Source organism: Dunckerocampus dactyliophorus, chromosome 7 (assembly GCF_027744805.1).
Source record: "Dunckerocampus dactyliophorus isolate RoL2022-P2 chromosome 7, RoL_Ddac_1.1, whole genome shotgun sequence".
In the NCBI taxonomy this organism is placed as follows: Eukaryota; Metazoa; Chordata; class Actinopteri; order Syngnathiformes; family Syngnathidae; genus Dunckerocampus; species Dunckerocampus dactyliophorus.
The window spans coordinates 1,542,869-1,563,548 of NC_072825.1; the positions used below are offsets into that span (position 1 = coordinate 1,542,869).

General features: G+C 43.0%; 1 protein-coding gene and 1 long non-coding RNA gene across 4 annotated transcripts in view; one reads left to right on the plus strand and one right to left on the minus strand.

Annotated features, from left to right (window-relative positions):
* Positions 1–16,259, plus strand: part of gabbr1a (gamma-aminobutyric acid (GABA) B receptor, 1a) — a 74,196-nt gene extending 57,937 nt beyond the window's left edge. For 2 of the 3 annotated variants that reach the window (XM_054780693.1, XM_054780694.1), the window contains exons 17-25: positions 4,448–4,598; positions 8,581–8,713; positions 9,374–9,490; positions 11,069–11,179; positions 12,114–12,207; positions 13,908–14,035; positions 14,117–14,245; positions 14,413–14,556; positions 14,648–16,259. In XM_054780693.1, the coding sequence (XP_054636668.1) occupies positions 4,448–4,598; positions 8,581–8,713; positions 9,374–9,490; positions 11,069–11,179; positions 12,114–12,207; positions 13,908–14,035; positions 14,117–14,245; positions 14,413–14,556; positions 14,648–14,926 (1,286 nt within the window). In that variant the 3' untranslated portion in view covers positions 14,927–16,259. The remainder of the gene's footprint in view (positions 1–4,447; positions 4,599–8,580; positions 8,714–9,373; positions 9,491–11,068; positions 11,180–12,113; positions 12,208–13,907; positions 14,036–14,116; positions 14,246–14,412; positions 14,557–14,647) is intronic. The other variant, XM_054780695.1, reaches the window with a different exon arrangement.
* Positions 6,590–8,115, minus strand: LOC129184623 (uncharacterized). Its single transcript, XR_008571922.1, has 3 exons — positions 7,984–8,115; positions 7,379–7,585; positions 6,590–6,731 (listed from the first exon to the last, which is right to left on the minus strand). It is a non-coding gene; the product is annotated as an uncharacterized LOC129184623 (long non-coding RNA).
* Positions 16,260–20,680: the final 4,421 nt, after the last annotated feature.

A 20,680-nucleotide genomic window follows, 5' to 3' on the forward strand; every position in this document is an offset into this window, starting at 1 on the left:
GGTACACCCTGGACTGGTGGCCAGCCAATGGCAGGGCACATAGAGACAAACAACCATTCACACTCACATTCATACCTATGGACAATTTAGAGTCTCCAATGAACCTAACATGCATGTTTTTAGAATGTGGGAGGAAACCGGAGTACCCGGAGAAAACCCACACACACACGGGGAGAACATGCAAACTTCTCCTGACTGTGTGGCCAACATGCTAACCACTCGGCCGCCGCAATATGCAATGACGGCAAAGCGCTGCAAGGTGGGAGTCAGGCGTCTTCTGCTAATTGCTTATAATCTAATATCACACTTGAGGAAGAATCAGAGCCACATGCAGCTAGCATACCTGCAGCAAAAATAATAAGCAATTAGAGACGTGCTTAATCAGCCCAGTTTTCAATTTCACTGATTGTGTTAGTCCAGAGTTTCATACTTAACACTTGGCTTTGTTCTTATACGGATGTTTGTGCCACAATTAGGGCTGCAGCTGTCGAATATTTTAGTAATCAAGTACTCTACTGAGAAATGTTTTGATTAATCGCGTAATTGGATAAAACATATTTCTGCTGGGTTAAAGAGCAATTATAATAATACACAAGGGAAAACGAAACATTTCAGTAAATACTGTAATGAACAACCAATTGCTTTCATTTTTTACATAGCAAACTGTTTTATTTCTTAAATTCACATTGTGCATAGGAACAAAGGATGTTTTCTTGGGTCTGATGGACTACGTGCTTTTGTAGATGAATTTATTCATCTCAGACTAACCATTTACTGGAAAAGGGGAGAAATAATGACTTTATGAAGGCTGTGCTTTTATAAATCCTAAACCTAGACCAAGGCTGACTAGAAGTAAGACAAATATTCTTCATAAAATAGTGAGATTTTTGCAGTGTTCAAAGTAAAATGACGACACCTTCTGTAGTGGAACACATGACTCTCAACTTCCTTGTTCCATTACACAGTGTTGTCTTGCTAGAAATGAGCAGCTACTGATTAATGAGCTAAAATGTTTTTATTTTCCATCTTAGCTCACAGCGCTGTGTTTTTGCAGATGAAATAAAGCCTGTATGAAGTCACGTTACCATGGTAATAAACTGCCACACATTCGACAGTAGTCATAATTAAGAGAAAGCTAGCCCTACACGCGACTAATGTTATGTTAGTAAGGTACATTAACCTTAATCTCACTGATTTGCGCCAAGTTAATTTAACCTTGTCTCGGATCTTCCGCTCCTTTCGGAGATGTGCTGTTGTGTTATGCAAGTGCTGCCTTACAACGAATACGTCACGGTGTTCAACGCGCTGTTTGGCCACATTTCCTTTCTGTTTTGCACATTTTGTTTTCCTTCTCTTTCGTTGCCCGTTCGCTTTCTCGCGCGTCTTCAATCTTCCCACGCCTTCTGCTTCCTTCTTCGTCTTCTGTGTGAGTGACGTAAACGCGTTGGTGACGTAAGCGATTCCTCAAGGGAAGAAAAAAAATCCTTGATTATTTTTTGTAATCGATTTACTAAATTATTATTATTAATTATTCCAGGTATCGTTGCACCCTTATGCTACATAGAAATGTGCAGCTTTCCCAATGGTATCGCTGCGAGCATTATTTCATTGTGAATTTATAAAGTCTCATCTGTCTTACTTGTTGATAGTAGGAGATTTTACTTGACTATTGATAAAGATTTTTTTCTCATTAACTATTTTAATGATTGTTTTGTTTTCTATAACTTGTTTGAGGGAAAAGCTGCTGGCAATATCAGTATCAGTTGATATTGGTACCGAAAATGAAGTGCTGGACGGATCGGTATATCTATCAGATATGGGGAAGAAAGCCAATAGGGAGCATCTTTAGTGATATTTCTATCATCCAGCAGAAGGACAAACACCAGCCTCATCACACAAAAATGAAAAAAACAGCACATCGATACTAAAAAAAGACTCTCTAACAGGACTTTTGTGTCACATGTCACGCAGCAATGTGGCGAGTTGATTTTGTCGGCAGTCGGACAGATGGCGCCGCCGAGACCTCAACTGTGTTGCCACAGTGACGAGCGTCTCCACGCGGTGCCATGACACCACGCGACCCCCGGGGGGCCACACTCTGACGCCCTCCGCTGACATCCGACACATCAGCTTCACGTGGCGCAGTCACACACACACACACACACACACGCAGGTTCTCACCCAATTTATCCACCTGACGCACACACACAGTTTCTACGTAGCGCCTCGCGCACACACACACACACTATGTGCATATATACACATATACGCAGACATTCTCACACTATTTCTACCTCACACACGCACCCATTTTCTATCTCCCTTACACACACGCACACATACACACACGCACCCAATTTCTATCTACCTTACACACACGCACACATACACACACGCACCCAATTTCTATCTACCTTACACACACGCGCACATTCTCACCCGATTTCTATCGATCTTCCTCACACACACATGCGCGCAAGCTGTCTTCCCAGTTCCTCTCACTCACTCACTCACACACACACACGCACACGCACACACACTGTGCATCCTCATACATTTCTGGCGGCGCGGGGGCATGGGTGGTGGAAAAACAAGTTCCTCCTGGTCCATCTGGTCCTTCTTGAACCTTCATTAGTGAGCAATCCTGTGGTTAGAAGCTGGAGCACGACTGAATCATTTTGCTGTTAACTCTTGGGAGACTCGCCGTGCTTAATTAACAGCAAAGATGCCCGCTCACTCACGCTGCCAAAAGCAGTACGAACCCCAACACCCCCCATGGAGACACTCTGACACTTACATTTGCCAAAAGTTGCAGGATTTTTTGTTGGTTTTGTTTTTACAGAATGTTTAGAGCCCTCTATGCATGAAATAACACCCCTATAGTCACCTTTACACTCATATTACCCAATATGGTAGACATAAATAAGATGTAACATAGAGTCACACATAGGGAGAGTTTCTTGTTCTTTTTTAAACTTCCTGTTCCGTACAGTACTTCCTGCGGTGGCTATTGTCTCATCCAAGTAATATTACTGACGCCTAGTGACCCGTGTAGAATACCACATATCATCACGACACAATGTATTCCACTTCATTTAGCCATTTTTACGCTTGAAAAGCAGGCAGAAATGTGTAAAATTTGCTTCAGTGTACATATTTTTTAAACTCAGAATAGGCCGTATTCAACCACCAAACAGCATGATTTATTAATTCATATCTTTTTAAAAACTATGATAGAGTGAAGTCGTGAAATTTGAAGCGCGAGGTGGCGAGGGATTACCGCATAGTAAAAATAAACAATAATGTGTCAACTTAAACCTAATATAACAAACTATAATTACTGGGTCAATACATTACTTGGTAACCATGAGTTGCTTAACTATATTTAAAGCCCGATAATTTATTTGAGTGAAAATTACAATTGTTTATTATTGTATTGTTTTCCACTTTTTTTTGTTTTACTTTATGAACCTTTTCAAATTTTAAATAAAAATGGTTAGATTTGCAATAATTCTATACCGGCATATCAACAGTCTTTTCAATATATTCACAAATTGGCTGAGAGAGATCACATGGCTCGACGACCTTATTATATTTAAAATGAACTGATTTTTTTCAAAATTCAACCCCTTCAGTAGCGGCCATTTTAGACGATTTTGACTGATTTTTCAAGGCACACAGAGTATTGTGTTGTATGGCTATATAAACATGGAACCTACCAAAAGAAGGATTAGTCTCTTGTCTTTCATCAGAAAAAAAATGTCTACCTTTTTCCGTTCTTTAGTAATCAGCAGTAGAACATAGTTTTGTGTGAAAAAGATACATTTCAAGCATAACTTTCACTTTGACACAAATATTTTGCTTTAAACAACACAAAAAAATAATTTATTTACAACTATAACACTATGAATTATGTTGAATTTTCACATTTGGAACTAAACTGTGTGCACACGCATGTGCACCCGTGTGTGTGCATGTGCATGTGTTAAAATTTCCCTCCAATGCGTAACCTTCTGCACGCTTCATGAATTTATCATGAAAACATACAACGCTTTAACTACAGAAGTAGTCTCTTGTACAATAAAGTGATAATTCATGTGTGAAAACACACATTTGAGCACCAAATATGACTCAAACAGGACCGAGTCAGCATAAATGCACAAAATAAAACGTGCAAACGCTTCCAGCGGGATAATAAAAAGTCCCTAAAGCCAATGTAAATGTGTTAGCCTTGATTTAAAAAAAAAAAAAAAGCAGCACGTTTGCGATCATAGAAAATAAGAACCATGTGTTCTGTCATTGTGGCGACTATGTGAGCAACTACTGTAGTGATGATATCATCACTATTTGATCCAAGACCACCCCCTTAACTTTGGAACAACTGGTCTCTCATATAATGTGGTGGTATTGCATTACATCACAATATGATGGTAATGTCTTCTTTCAGGTGCGGGGCCTCCAGCGGACCGTACGGTGGTGAAAGAAGAGTACCGCTTCCTGTCCCAGAAGCTGTTTGCCGCCGTGTCGGTGTTCGCCGGCCTTGGCATCCTCCTAGGCATCGTCTGTCTGACCTTTAACATCTACAACGGCAACGTGCGGTAAGAGTGGACGTAAATAATACATGCCTGATGTTGTATGCGTGTGTGTGTGTGAGGCTTGTGTGGGTCCAGCAGGATGCGAGGCGAGTCAAAGGTGGGAAATAAGTTGTCTGAGACAACTTCTTTCAAATCAATTGTTGACCTCAGAGTTCCCCAACTAGCAGCTGGCTTCAGTGTGCCCTTGAAAAATGCCTTTTGATGAGCGCAAGACCGTCGGGTGTAATCCACGCCGCCTTTGCAACATTCTATATTTATGTCTGACCTGGTCAGAATCATCTCAGGTCCAATAAGTGGGTAAGCTCATCGGGAGCTTTCAGGAGTTTCTTCCTCAAGAGGATCTCCCCTCGGCTTTGATTCGATTTCAAACACAATTTCACACAAGGAGCGGCTCGGTGGGCCGGAATGAGTCGGATCAAAACAAATTTTTTTCATTAGGCTGCTTTCCAGTCTGACCGTTTAGACTGGTCAGAAAAGATTATGTGGCCCCTGCAGTTTTTACCATTCAAACACAACGTCTGTGTAGGCTCTCAGTCGTACAAGAGTTGTCCATCGAGGGAAAGGCTTCTTGAGACATCATCTGTACTTCTGTGAAGAAGGTATCGGACGTTTCGCTCCTCATCCGAAGAGCTTCGTCAGCGAACTAACAAGTGCTGGTAGCCTATAGCCTAGGCCTTAAATACAGTAAGAGTGGGCGGAATTGGTGTGCCAACACCCTCCTCCTATTGGTTCCTTACACTAAGTCTGGGCGGAGTTGTGGTCTAATCCTCTCCTGCCATTAGCACCTCCGATCAAAGGGAAGTGTAGCTCCCTGTAGTTGGGTATGAACGACTCTGATACTGGCTCGTTAGCATCTATTGTTCTGGCTCGGCCCTGGCTTCACCTCATTTGCATGACTAAGGAGGACAGCGAGGTAAAGATTTTGGCCAAAGAAAACAGATGGTTTGAAAGAGGAGTAAAGGAAGCTATTTTTGTCAAACAACAGAACCCATCATTGAATCGGAATGGTGGTTTGAGGTTTAATTTGGACCCTGTGTTCAGCAGGTTACTGAGACCAAAACCCACAGCTCTTAGTCAATATGTAGTATTCTACACAGGTCAGTAGGTGTCAGTAATATTACTGTAATGTTGGGTGACACACAAGCACCAGACTTGACTGCCAGAACAACAGGCTTTTATTGCAGGTTTGAATGGTCTCACAATAGGCACAATAATACCAAACACGGGCTATTGTCGCGGCCGTAACCCACGCCAAGATAAAACTCAACTCTGAACTCCTGACATCACTTCCTGCCTCCCCCCCAATCAGCTTCCTTAGCAGTGGAACACATTTACACACACAAGCACGAGTCTTATTTATGTCTTATTTTCTGTTATTATGTCTAGTATATTGGGTAAGAGGAGTGTGAAGGTGACTATGGGGTATTAATCCATGTCTAGAGGGCTGTAATAATGTTAAAAGCCATATTTAGAAGGTTCTATCTATCTATACCTATCACTAGGGATGTCGAGAATTCTCGCAGACAGAATCCAATCAGACTGTGAACTATGGCATCGCCGCTATGGAGGATATTACAGTAATATGGAAGTGGCAGTGTGCAGGGCATTCTTGGAAGCGTGTTCACGGCATCAGCGAGTGTGGCTGTTGGGGTTGAACAGCTGCTTGCTACTTGTCGATGTCCAAGCAGAAGCTGTAGTAATTCTATATTTCATTAACTTTACGTAAAATTTGTCAGATCAACCCACGTAGATGTTCGGACTTGTCTGCACCCTTAATCACCAAGCGGTTGTATTGACACTCATTGCATCGACTGAGTGTCAACTTTCAAGCACTGGAGATCATCTGCTTCATAACACACGTCATACATAAAAGATCTGTGTTTCTTGCGTCGAGCATTTATTCGGTAATGAAATACAAGCCATCAACAAAGGTAAATTATCCACCGAGCAGGCAAGCGGGAGTGAGCTCCACCTCCGTAACGCTGAAAGCTTAAAAAAAAAAAAAAAACCTCCACAGTGCAACCCAGCCCTTAACCAAGAGAGCCAAGAAGGCAAGCGGCTCGGGCATCTAGTACGGATGCCTCCCTGGTGCGGTGTTCCGGGCATGCCCAAACAGGAGAAGGCCCCAGGGCAGACCTAGGACATACAGTATGTCATTATAACAGTGGTTTATTATTTGGTCTCAAAAAATGTGGGCAATCATATCTGAGCATTAATTTGTGGGACAACAAATCAACATTACAAAATGCACCTGCATTGTTTTGTGAATAAATAAATTGTGTTAAATAAAAAAGGTTGTTCTCCAGTCATATTTTTCATTGTATTTTTCTTAAAATGAATACGCAAATCCCGTCTTGTCTCGTTATTGTGGACCCAATCTCGTGCATCGCCTCGTCTCGTGAGCTGGGTGTCTGGTGACACCCCTACTTATCATGGTCGGGTCTGGAACCAAGTAACCACGATAAACAAGGGATTACTGTACATCCATTTACTGGATATGCCTCTGAATTTATAGGTTCCCAAAATAGCCTGTAATAAGTGAAATTTGCGATGTAGCCAACTTTTTTTTTTTTTTTTTTTTTTACAATGATTATATATGTTTTAATGCTGTAAAACCCCCTCACCATCACTGTACAAAGTTCAAACCTTTCAGACACAAGAAATTATGAAGTCACTCATGCGTATTTCACTCCTGTGACCTGTGACCTTTTCATCCTGGCACCGTTCCGCTGTACTGTAGTGTTTTTGTATCCTAGTAAAAACATACTGCTGCAGTACTCCACCTGTTGCAGTCCTCCTCTTTCGAACTGAAGATTCCTTTACAAGCTAGCAAGCAAGCGAGCTAGCGATGACACAGGAGACACGGCAGGGGCGGCACGAAGTAGATTGTGGTCGACAGGCAATCATGACGCAGAAAACAATGGGCGGTGCAGTCAGACAGCGAGGGAAGCAATTCTTCTTAAAGGGACAGGCTTGGCCTGTAACAAATGCTGTAATTAAAAAAAAAGAGGCACAAAAAGAATCCGCGTTAGAGCGAGGGAATACTGTATAGTCAAAATAATTTCAGAATTCCTGCTTGTTTTTATTTAAAAAATGAGCTGTAGCTTGATGTAAGTGAGGTCTATTGAGCGTACATTCCAAAAATAAGTGTAAAATCGGTGATAATGAGTCGAGGTGACTAATAAAGTGAAAGACAGAATTGGGTGGTAATTAGATGCTCAACCAAACCAGAAGCGGAACAGTGAAGTGAATAGCAACAGTAGAAAACTAGAAGACCTACCAGACGACGCATACTCGTGTCTGCGAAATTTCTGTCTGTGAAAACTTCTTTGTATTTGAAAGCGTCTTGGCTGTAGTTTTATTCATATTTGAGGTGTAGGGCACGCACCGTTCAGCAGTTCAACGATGCATTCCGAGTCACCGCGAGGAGCACTCTCGACTTTATTTGCTTCGTTTAATCCAGTCGGAGACTTTTTGAGGAAGGAAGTTGACACTGTGTTTGATTAGCAGTCTGTCTCACACTCCCTTAAACCACAAACATCATAGTTACGCTTTCAGTTTAGCACACTTGATACTTTTTAATTGTGGCGTAGCCCCAAAAATGCACCAGCAAGCCGTCCGCTGCTCCTGCATGGCAATGCAGCGCCATTCTTTTGGTGTGCTGAGCATCATGCATTCATGCTACGTGACGCCATGAGAGCTGTTTCACTGGTAGCCAAGATTCAAGCAGGGCCAGCGTCACTGCTTTGTATGCGCGTGTGTGTGTGTGTGTGTGTGTGTGTGTGTGTGTGTGTGTGTGTGTAGTCAAACAAGCTGTGTGGCTGCCGGGAAACACAAAGGCAGGTCATGTGTATGAAATGCATGTGTTGCTGCGTGACTTTTTACTAGCTGTTTATTGTTTTTCTTTTGCATCAAATTACAAGTACAGGAAAAAAAAACACATGTTTGTGTTGTCTTGTGTTTGTGTGTGTGTCCTCATATTCAGCTACATCCAGAACTCTCAGCCCTACCTGAACAACATGACGGCGGCAGGCTGCATGATGGCGCTGGCTGCCGTCTTCCCGCTCGGTATCGACGGCCACCACGTGCACCGCTCGCAGTTCCCCGTCGTCTGTCAGGTAACGCCACGGCCGTTATGTACTGTGGTCATGTGATTTGAGACTGTCTTTACGCTGGAGGCGCAGGTGTACCTGATGTTGCGGCCGGCACATTTAAAAAGCATGGTTGTGGTATTCAAAGAAAGCATTTGAAAACCTTGTTCAAAACTCCTGAAAGGTTTAGTAGCTGATCAAAACATTTGAAGGCTTAAATGTGCAGCTTATAAATGAGATGAATGCTTCTAATGCTGGCATTAACCAAAATAAAATGATGAACAAATCCCATCAGAAACCTGCAATTTGCTGATGCCAAGTCGGACTTGAAATGGTGCTTTATTGGATTTGTGCCGAGGATGTTTTTGGAACATTAATTTGTCTCTTTTGTTGCCCTTTACAAAGTACAAATATAATAAAAGTCCAAACTCTGAATTGCTTTTGCATTAAAGTCAGCTTTTTGTATCTTTGGGTTTGTAATTACTGGACTACCTTTGGGTCAAAAGTGTAACATTCATGCGCATGCGGCACCCGAAGGACCCGTCTTTGCTCTTAAATTAACATTGATCTTTTTTTCTAATTCGATTTGCGTCCCAATAAAGTGCAGTCAGTAGCTGACACGTCTACACCAGCAGTCAGGAATGACTTCATGCCACTGACTTCCTTACCGCCTGTGTTCCGCTGCAGTTCCGCCTGTGGCTCCTCGGCCTGGGCTTCAGCCTGGCGTACGGCAGCATGTTCACCAAGATCTGGTGGGTCCACACGCTCTTCACCAAGAAGGACGAGAAGAAGGAGAAGAAGAAGGTAAGGCCTCGTAGACGTAGCATCTTCCACAACTGCTGACGCTGCGACAGTTTGCATCTGGCTAACTGGAAACCACTCTTGTCATTTCCTCATCTGATCACTGCTTGTCTCCTCATCCTCTCATCTCTCCATTGTGTCATTTCCTCATCTTCTCATCTGGTCAGCTCTGACCTCCTCATCCTCTCATTTCTACACCCTCTCATCTACTTTCTCAATCTTCTCATGTCCTCCTCTTATTTCATGTTGTTCTTACTTCTCCATCCTCTCATCCTTGTCATTCGCTCATCCCACATCCTCTCATGTCCCCTCGCTCATCCCACATCCTCACATGTCCCCTTGCTCATCCCACATCCTCTCATGTCCCCTTTTTCTTATCTGGTCACCACTTAACTTAGCTCCTCATCCTCTCATCTCTCCATTCTTTTATGTAGTCATTTCCTCATCTTTGCATTTGGTCACATCTTACCTTCTCATCCTCTCATCTACTTCATACTCATCTCTCCATCTTCTCATGTCCTCCTCCTCTGATCTCCTATTGCTCTTATTTCTCCATCTTTCTCCCTTCTTTCACCTTTTCCTCATCTTTCCTTCTGGTTAACTCTTACCCTCTCATCCTTTCGTCCACATCATATTTAACTTTCCATCTTCTCATGTCCTCTCATCTCATGTTGCTGTCCATCCTCTCATCCTTGCATTTCCTTCACCCTTCCATGGCATCTTTTTATCATCTGATCACTTCTTACCACCTCATCCTCCCGTCTACTTCATACTCAACTCTCCATCTTATCATGTCCTCCAACTCTCATCTCATCTCACTTTGCTCATATTCTTCTATCCTCTCATCCTTGCCATTTGCTCACCCCGCCTTCTCTCATGTAATCTTTTTCTCAGCTGGTCACCTCTTACTTCCTCATCCTCGCATCTACTTCATAACTCTCCATCTTGTCATGTCCTCACTTTCTCTCCCGCCGTCTTTTTCTCATCTCCTTTTTCTCTTGCCTTCCCATCCTCAGTTAGTGGCCTCTGCTCTAATAGTTAAACGCCTGACCTCAAATAAATGCCTCTTTTTTCCGGACCTTGTAAGCTCCAAATGTTAATCTTTCCTACTCTCCCGGCTGCCTTGAATGCGGCATAAAGCAGATGCAGTACAAAGCCATGCAGTTTGCATTCATGGAGATAAATCATCCTGCAGCCTGTGAGATACTCCACCTCCTAATCGCCAGAATAAGAAATATGTGTAATATTTATGAATATGGATGAGTATTAACGCTGCATGCGATACTCTTACTCTTAGAAATGTACTCGGAAGCCCCTTGTGCACCTTTAAAGAGGAGGAATGCGTTTGTGTTCCCTGATGCCTTCAGTCTTTTAGCAGTCAAAGCAATAAAGCAGTACAGTGCCGTAGCGATGCAGCTTGGTGATGTTATGGCAGCATGGAATCCGTCAAGGCTGAAGTTACAAGGACAACCTTGCCTGTCAACACACACACACACACACACACACACACACACACACACACACACACACACACTCTCTTAAAGGAGTAACTGTTTCCTTTATTTGTCATACATCACACAGCAGCACTTGGAGCCGTGGAAACTCTACGCAACCGTCGGAGTGCTGCTGGCCGTAGACTTCCTGTCGCTCATCATCTGGCAAATTGTGGATCCGCTGCACATCACTGTGGAGGTAAGGGTCACAGGTCAAAGTGCATCACGAATGAAAATAATCTGTTTTGGCCCACATCACGTGGAGAAGCAGTAGACAGAGCAAATCAGTCGGTATGATGCGGTGGAGATCGCCCCCTTCTGGCGCAACGTCCTTTAGTTAATGAACACGTGAGCCTGCAGAGGGCGCAGCAGTTACACGTGCGTTTAGTAAAAGTTAGCAAAATGAGTGCTGTCATTGAATTGTAAATATTATATACATATTTACATTCACGCTAGAGAACCATGCTGACCAAGTCTTTTGTAAAGAATAGATGATCATCCTCATCCTCAAACGTCTTCCTTAAAAGCCAGATGTATTTAATTATTCAACCTTCCTCTTCATGTCAGAAATGTCAAATATGACTGCCCTCATTTCTTATTCTTCTCATTTGGTCACCCTCTCATCTTTTCTCCCTTGTATGTTCATTCTCTCATCTCGCAATCTTGCCATGTCCTCATCCTTTCATCTCGACATCCTCTTATCTCTCTGTCATGCCATGTTTTTCTTCTCTGTCCATCTTCTCATTTTGCCATTCACTCACCCCCTAATCCTCTCATGTCATCCTTTTATCATCTCTTCATCTCATGTCATTAAACCTCTCATCCTCCATCGTGTCATTATCTCATCCGTTTGTCTCCATCTTCTCCTGTCCTCATTCTCGTTTCATCATCAAATCGCTGTCTCATGCCATCTTGCTCTCATCCCGCCATGCTCGTTTCTTCTATCTTCTATCCATTGTTTCATCTCTCCATCTTCTCATGCCCTGCCCCTCTCATCATCCTGTGTCTCTCCATCTTGTCATTCCCTCACCCCCCATCCTCTCATGTCATCCTTTTTCTCACCCCCTATCCTCTCATGTCTTTGTCCTCTCGTCATCTCATTGCGGCGGTGGTCTTGCTGCTGGTGTGAGTAGAAGTTCACCAGGGAGGCCCCCAAAGTGGACTCTGACGTGCTGATCCAGCCGTTGTTGGAGCACTGCAGCTCAGAGAAGATGAACACGTGGCTTGGTGAGTGTGTCTTCTTCTGCTGCTTCCCGTTGCAGCGCGTGCACACATTTTGGTTCCTCTTTTCTGGTCGTGCGTCTCTTGTTTGTTGGCGCCTTGTTTCTTCTTAAAGAACAATGGTGGTGCTGAAGATGAAGTGTTATGTGGGTCACAAAGTGGGCCAGGGCCCCGGTAGCGTTTCCTCTGTGAGAGCAGACAAGGCGACACAAAGAAACGATGGACGGCGTGAAGACGCCTCAAACGTGCTCGCATTATTTCACTCTTTTATTCCCTTTTCTCTGTCAGTCTTCGTGGCGCCGAGTGACTTCTTACACTTTCAACTTCCAAATGAGACACAGCAGAGCGCACGATTCAAACACATACTTGTTAAAGTTCTACAAGTTTTGAGTTACAACTGGACGCAAAGACAGTCGTTCTCTGAAAGGCTCCACATTTTTGCTTCTGTTTAATATTTAATGAGGTTCTACCGAGATTTGAACTCAGATCACTGGATTCAAAGTCCAGAGTGCTAAACCTTACACCATGGAACCTGCACTCCCTCCTGAAAATCCCAAATGTCGCAAAGAGAGCTGATGTTTTTGGAGCGCAAAGTCTGTAATGAAGGTGGAAAATCCTGAATATCCCAAAGAGATCTTTTTATGAATTTGTAAGGAAGGCAGATTTCATTTTGAATAAGCAACATTGAAGGTTGCACCGACCTTTGAACTCAGATCACTGGAATCAGAGTGGAGAACGCTAACCATTGCACCATGGAACCTGCAGTTTGCCCTTGCCTAAAGGAAATCCCAAATATCCCAAAGAGATCCGATGTTGTTCTTGAAGCACAGAGTTTGGAACGAAGGCGGATTTAGTTTTGATTAAGCAACATTGAAGGTTCCATCAAGATTTGAACTCGAATCACTGGAGTCAAAGTGTAGCGTGCTAACCATTACACCAGCTGTTTCCTGGTTGAATGTAGCCTATTAGTCAAAATATCTGTCTAGTGAAGCAAATTTTGCATATTTTTTGCCTAAATGAAGTGTTTTCAATCATAAAATTGGCTAAATCAAGTAAAATACAAATATAAGGCATTTGGAAGTGTTCAAAGACTTGATGATATGTAGTATTTTACACTGGTCGCTAGGTGTCAGTAGAGTGACTGTAATGTTGGGTGCAGACGCACAAGCACCAGACTTGATTTCCCCCAACAACAGACTTTTACTGCAGGTTTGAGTGATCTCACAATAATCTTGAACATGGGCTACTGTTGCAGCCACGCCAAGCAAAAACTCAATTCGGAATCTCTGACGTCACTTCCTGTCCCCCCCCCGCTTTGCTCCCTTAGCACCGGAACACATTTACAGCAACACACACGAGCATGACTCTTATTTATGTCTTATCTCTTATTATGTCTACTATATTGGATAATAGGAATGTAAATGTGACTATAGGGGTGTTATTTCATGTCTATAAGGCTCTAATAATGATTAAAAACACCCTAAATTTAGAAGGTCCTAAGCAGGTTTTCTTCTGCTATCATTGTTTTGTATTTGGAGATACTGTACATACTCATTAGATTTGAACCTAGTTCACTGGATTCAAAGTCCAAAGTGCTAACCATTACACCACAGAGCATAGATCTACATTTTGTCTAATGAAAAACATGTCCAGTATCTCCAAATTTTTTCTGTGCGTCTTCATCTGCCCCGTATCGCCCCCCGCAGGTGTCGTTTACGGCTACAAGGGTCTGCTGCTGCTGCTCGGCATCTTTCTGGCCTATGAGACCAAGTCCATCTCCACGGAGAAGATCAACGACCACCGGGCGGTGGGGATGGCCATTTACAACGTGGCTGTGAGGGAACATGTTCAAGAAACACCCCACCCCCCTTTGTTCTGTTTTCATGGTTGCGATCTTTTTCCCCGGCCCCTGCAGGTCTTGTGTCTGATCACGGCTCCGGTGACGATGATCCTGTCTTCGCAGCAGGATGCCTCCTTCGCTTTCGCCGCCCTCGCCATCGTCTTCTCCGCTTACATCACTCTGGTGGTGCTCTTTGTGCCAAAGGTACTCTTATTTTGACATGCCACTTGTTGGCTAGCTGTAAACTAGCTTGGCATTGAATAGCAGCTCACAGGACTGGGGGATGCTACTAGAGAGGAAACACTACCCCCTGCAGGGACGCCTGAGTGCTGTTTGACCGAGAGTCTTTGTGTGTTGTTGTGCCGGTCCAGATGCGGCGCCTCATCACACGTGGCGAGTGGCAGTCGGAGCAGCAGGACACGCTGAAGACAGGCTCGTCCACCAACAACAACGACGAGGAAAAGTCCCGACAGCTGGAGCGGGAGAACAGGGAGCTGCAGAAGATCATCCAGGAGGTGGCGTCATAGAAACATTATTACATGAACATTACACTGTGGTCACAACAACCACAACGTATCCCTATGGACATCTCTTTGTTCTTTCTAGAAAGAGGAGCGGGTGTCAGCGCTCCGCAACCAGTTGGCCGAGAGACAAGCTCTACGCAGCCGCCGCCGACCCTCCATGGGCCAGAACCAGAACCACAGTGCCCCGCCGCCGTCGTCCCAGACGGACCCCAAGTCTCTGCTCCCTCCGCCAGGCTACCCGAGCACGGACAATCACTCTCTGCCGCCTTCCTTCTCCAACTCATCCAACTTGTACCCGGCTGAGAGCAAGATGAGCCGCAACCACTGCCACAACAGCCAGATCCCGCTGCTCTACAAGTAGGCGGGGTTGGCAAGGCAGGGCGGGCGGAGCTTTGTCACGGAACACGAGACACCGCCGGACATTGTGACTTTCACGTTGTTCTGCCACGCCACGCCGCTTGACGGCACACCTCCGCCACCACTCCCTCGCGGTTGTGATGACCGGTTGCCACGGCAACAAGCACATCTCAGACTAGCAGCACAGGAGCTTCCCATTGCTGCTCTCCTCCTTGGCCCCGGGGCCCTTTCTTTTGTGGACGCGTCGCGTGTCTTTGCTGTAGCGTCTCTCGACTGGACGACACACACACACACACACACACACACACAGTCGTTCTCTGTGGTCCTGTAGTCCTGTTTTTGTCAGTCGTGTGTTTACTCGGCCGTGTGTCGTGAAATAGCCATAACACTTGAGGCAGGACGAGGAACTGGACAGCACATGTTCAAATGAAAATCAAAGACATTATGCCGGCACACGACATTTTCATAGCAGATGAAGCCAGAGGACAAATCAAGTTTCCTGCATGCTGACTTGTGTAAATAAACACTAAAAGCACAGTTGGTTTTTTTAAAAATTTGACAGATGTTGCTCGTCTGTGTTTTTTGTATACTTTTAATTGGACAATCTCGTTTTTCCTTTTCCTGTTTAGACTGGACAGTTCAAAGGTGAAGACGTGTCGCAACATGGTGATGATGGTAGTCTGCATGAGCCTTTAACACAAGCAATGACACTCTTTCACCGCCAGGTAACCACTTTTCTTTGATTTCAGCGTGCACTTTTAAGGTCCGCAGAGTTCATGTTGCCTGTGGTTGTTGTTATGTTAGCTCAGGGCGCGAGGAAGCTAAACGAATAAAATAGGCCATATTTATTATACTCATGGAGAGTGCAATTATCAGTGTATCATAAGAATGCAGAACCACGCTGGAAATCTTGGACACGCAAGTGGAGGGAAATATTTGTATTCACTTAGTAATATATTATCTAGGCTCATAAATGTTAATATATTTCAGAGTATGTGTATGCAAAATATGTGAGTACCATAAATAAAATCTTTGTTTTTTTCCCCATTCTCTGTTGTGTTTTGATGGTCCATGTTGAAATGACTAAAAGTAGAATTAAAAACATTCTTAACATGTGGTTTTAATACATTTGAGATTAAAATATAGATATAATTGATTGATTATTGATTAATATCATCTAAACATTTACATTTCATAAAAGTAAGTCATAGTTTGCCACAGTAAAGAAGTTAAGGAGAGAAATTGTTGACCACTGGGTGGTGCTATATTGTTAGTTCAGCTCTGCGTTTGTGCATTAGAGGAGTAGAAGAAGAAGAAAAAGAAGCTATCCGGGGTGCAGAATCCTGAAGTAGCATTTTCTAACCTGTTTTTTTTTTTTTTTTTTTTTTTTTTACAACTTTGATAAAAAAAAAAAAATGTGTTAATTTTGTACATGTTAGAAAGCACCACGAAGTGTGATTTTTGAGAGTCTTCGTCGCTGGCGGCGATGGTTTATCCACTGTGCCAACAGTTAGCTGAGAAGTTAGCTTCATTACTACCACTCACGCGCCAGACGGGAGTTTGTCGTACAATCCCGTCGGAGGTTTTCGCTTGTTGAGCATTATTCGCCTTTGTCGTGGTAGGAGTGTTTATTTTACTGTTGTGTGGATTATTTCTTCTGTTTGAGCCCCAACAAGCTAACAACTAATGGAATCCAAACTTCCAAACAGCAGCCACTTGTGTCCACTAGATGTCGCCAGTTCTTCGCCCGCCATCTTGGCAGCATAGTTACGGGACGCCATTGGAGACAAAACACCATACAACGGCAAACAACTTCAGAAGAACTCATAGGGTTAAGGGCGGATGTCAGGCATATGTGTGAATAGACTTTCAGCTTTTCTTTTGAGGAATTAGAAATGTATTTATAAGTTACTTAATATGCCTTATAATGTTTATGTACATTGCTTAATGTAACACACAAATGCAACGCTACAATGTGTTATTTCAACACCAGAAAAAAAATCGTAAACGTCACTTCGCTGCAGCGTGATTGTCCAATTTAGAGGGATGTTAAAAATGTTGAGATGTGTATTATGTCTGTAACCTATCAAATCAGATAAAGCATCAAAAGATTTGAAACCGAACTCACTTGCCTAACTTCACTAGTTAAGGAAGAACATTTTGTCGTAGGACTGTCACAATAACAAATTTTGCTGTATGATAATTATTATTATCATTAATTTTTTGCCAATAAACAATATTATTGTCAATGTTATTTTGAGACCATTTTTTTCATTGATATAATGATAATATATGGCGTGATAATGCGAGTACACTGTATCAAAAGCAATAAACTTCAATTTCTCAAGCTTATTTGTCAACATTGTAATTAGAATGTCAAGACCTTTCGAATAAAATAAACAAACCAAATATATTAATAAAAAAACAATAAAATAAAATTGACAGTCTCTTTTAGCACAAATTGCACTTCAATAAAAATCACAATCATAACCGAAAACAATAAAAAATAGACCCCGTCTCTGTTAGGATTTAAAAAACACTTCAATAAACACCACACAACAACAAAAGCAATAAATGGAGTATCAAATCTCTGTAAGCAAAACTGCACTTCAATGTAATTGAAATGTTCTTCAATGCGTTGTTAGTTAGCATAAGAAAGTTAGCACACTTCCGCTTTTGTGGAGAAATGATGTAAAACAATGGTTCCCCAAAGTGTATTGATTAGATAAAATAGATCGGTCGAAAAACCAAAACATAACGCGTATCATGGACACTACACCGTGTTTCTGATTTTCAATCAGTGTCATTTTGGTTCTTGTCTGAATAGTGACCACAAAAAAAACAGAAATAACCAGAAAATACTCAGACGTTCACACTGTGTGTCAATGCAGACGTCCGCTCATTTGCATACACACTTCCTTGATTCACTCTTAGCAACACTCTCACCTTGAGTGTGGAATACGCTGTTTACATTTAATGAGATGTAACGTTTTGTCGGAGTTTGGTCAAAGTATATGTTTTGGATGCAGCAAAGCACGTTTGGTGCACATTGAGGTCTTGCACTTTGTCAATCACGGCAGCTGCAACCCAAGTTCCACCCTTTCCTATCATTTATTTGATTGTCTTTGTCACAAACTTTTTCATGTCACAAAACGACGACGCGCAAACGGGCTGAAATGGACATCAGATCGTGTTTTATACACAACGGGCACGGAGAAAGTATTCGTGTAGCACACGACACACAAAGCCAGCGAGTGCGCACTCGCTAGCGCCCTGCCTTTCCCCACTGAGACAAAGAGACTGAGTGAAAGACAGGAGGGTTGACTCACGCCCTTCATTCCGCTATAGAACCAACGCGCCCAGGCGTTGAGACAGACGTCATCCAGCCTGTTTCCTGAGGAGGGAAACAAACTGGCATGCACATGTCAATATATCGAGGCCAGCAAAATTATCAAGTTAGTTTTTTCTATTTATCGTGTGGTTAATTAGTTTATTGATTATCGTGGCGGGCCTTGTCGCAAGATAGTTTTTTACCAAAGATTTTACCAAAGTAAGAAGAAAAAACTCAGTTTATTTGTTTTCCCAAATTCTGTGTTTTCCACTTTAATTTTTTCAATACACACACACACACACACACACACACACACATTGACAGGTTTTCATCCCCGCGCAGTGTGGGGATTGATGGTGATATACTGTACCTACCCGGTGAGTTTTGGGGGTTCCTGTTCGGGACTCCTGAAATCCCACATTTTTTGCTGGACTTGACTTGCTTGCAAATTCTGGTGAGTTTTCGTGCATGTTGAGGGCCTCAAAAGGGAAGTGCCATCATAATAATACTAATAATGACACACAAAGCAGTTTCAAGACGGCCCTAAAAATGAAAAAAAAAAGGCCACTGAGAAACAGTAGTGAACGGTGGACAGGCCAGCAGTCTGGCGGTAGATAATAACAGGGCGGCATGGCTCACGTGGTAGAGTGGCTGTCTTCCAAGCCCCAGGTAAATGGTTATATCCTCCAAGTTGACGGGCCCTTCAGGCCTGTAACCAGATATTTTTCGGGGGGGTGCAAAAATGAGTGAACGGACCTTTTGCGAGGGAGCGAAGCGACCGAGCGGGGGGAAGGGGAAATTTTGCATTTGGAGCGACGAAAAAACAGTTTTGTGATGCATATTTTGGACAGACATAACAATATTATTTCCTCCAAATGACAAGCTTAAGGGCAAAATGCCAACATCAGGCTTGCCCTATTTAGATAAGTTCATCAGTTTACTGGGCGACTGAGCATGCCATGGCTTCAGTGGTGGATGCTACTTACACAGGCCTACACTATATGAATCACTACAATGTTACCTATCGCTCATTCAGCATCAACTTCCTGCAGCAATGTGCACATGCCACTATTCACCAGCAACAGGCGCTGTTGCAACACTTCTGCCATCATTTATCACAGCACATTTACACTCCGTTACAACTGCCACACCTTGATAGCGGCTTTTTTTTTTTTTTAACCAAGCGGACCTTTGGTTGCCCGCGGGGGGGTTCGTTCGAACCCCCCTTGGTTACGGGCCTGCCCTTGGGCAAGACACCAAACTCCTATTTGTTCCTGATGCTGCTTCTGCAGTGTCCAAGTACTTAAGTAGAAGGTAGAAAAGTACGAGAGGAAAATATTTTTTTGTTCTTTCCACCTCTGGTTCAAATCAAGTGGTCTTGTTCTTTTCTTGTTTGTTGCTTTTTAAAGTTTTGACTCCAGTACACTAAGTCCCCTACTAACGAACATCTGATGTGCAAACACTCGTAGATACGAACACAAGCCGACTGGTCTATTTTTTTCATGATTTTTTTCGAAAATTGCCATATTTTGTCATTTAAATTTTTTCGAAATACAAAGGCACTATTTTTGTATTGCGCACCATTCCGCCGCTACGAATGGTGGGTAGCAGCATCCCTCTCACGCGATCTTTCTCAGTTCGTCTGCACTTGTCGCTGATAACATGTCGGAGCACACCGTTTGTACCCCATTCGATACTTTACAGAGACGTTTGTTATCCGTTATCATGGCTGATAAATGGAGTGCAAGTGCTCGCAGTAGTGGCAGGAAACCTCAAGCAATTTCTATGGAAACGAAGGTGGCCATCATCAGGAAGTTGGACGGTGGCGAGAAAATGGCTAATGTAGCGCGTGCTAATGGAGTGAATCGCTCAACCACAGGAACAATTTACAAAGGCAAGGTTGGAATTATGGAACATGTGAAGACTTCTGTACCAATGGCATCCATTATCAGTATCAAGATTTGTCCTTTCTTCAGTAATTCCTCCTCCTGCTCCACCACCACCACCAACGATGTATGCTGGATCACTCCTCCTCAAAGGTAAATAACATTTATCATTACGTATTATTATATCACTTTTGTTATTGTTTTTTCATTCATGATCCTGGTTTAATATTACTACTGCATCCAAACTCATATTTACATACGTACACATATACTGTATATGCATACACGTACATGTAGTACCTATATCATTGGTAATACTACCTTTTCCATGACTTAAGAACGATTCCACTTAAAAACGTCGTCTGGAACCAATTGTGTTCGTTAGTTGGGGACTTAGTGTAGATACAAACGTTTTATTGCTACGTTGTTGGACTGCCATCAAACTGTCACGGCAACGTCCTTTTTGGAAGGATGGCTACCTATCATTAAAAACAAACAGGAAGTTGACCAACTTCACACAGTGACATCATAACCTCCTTGC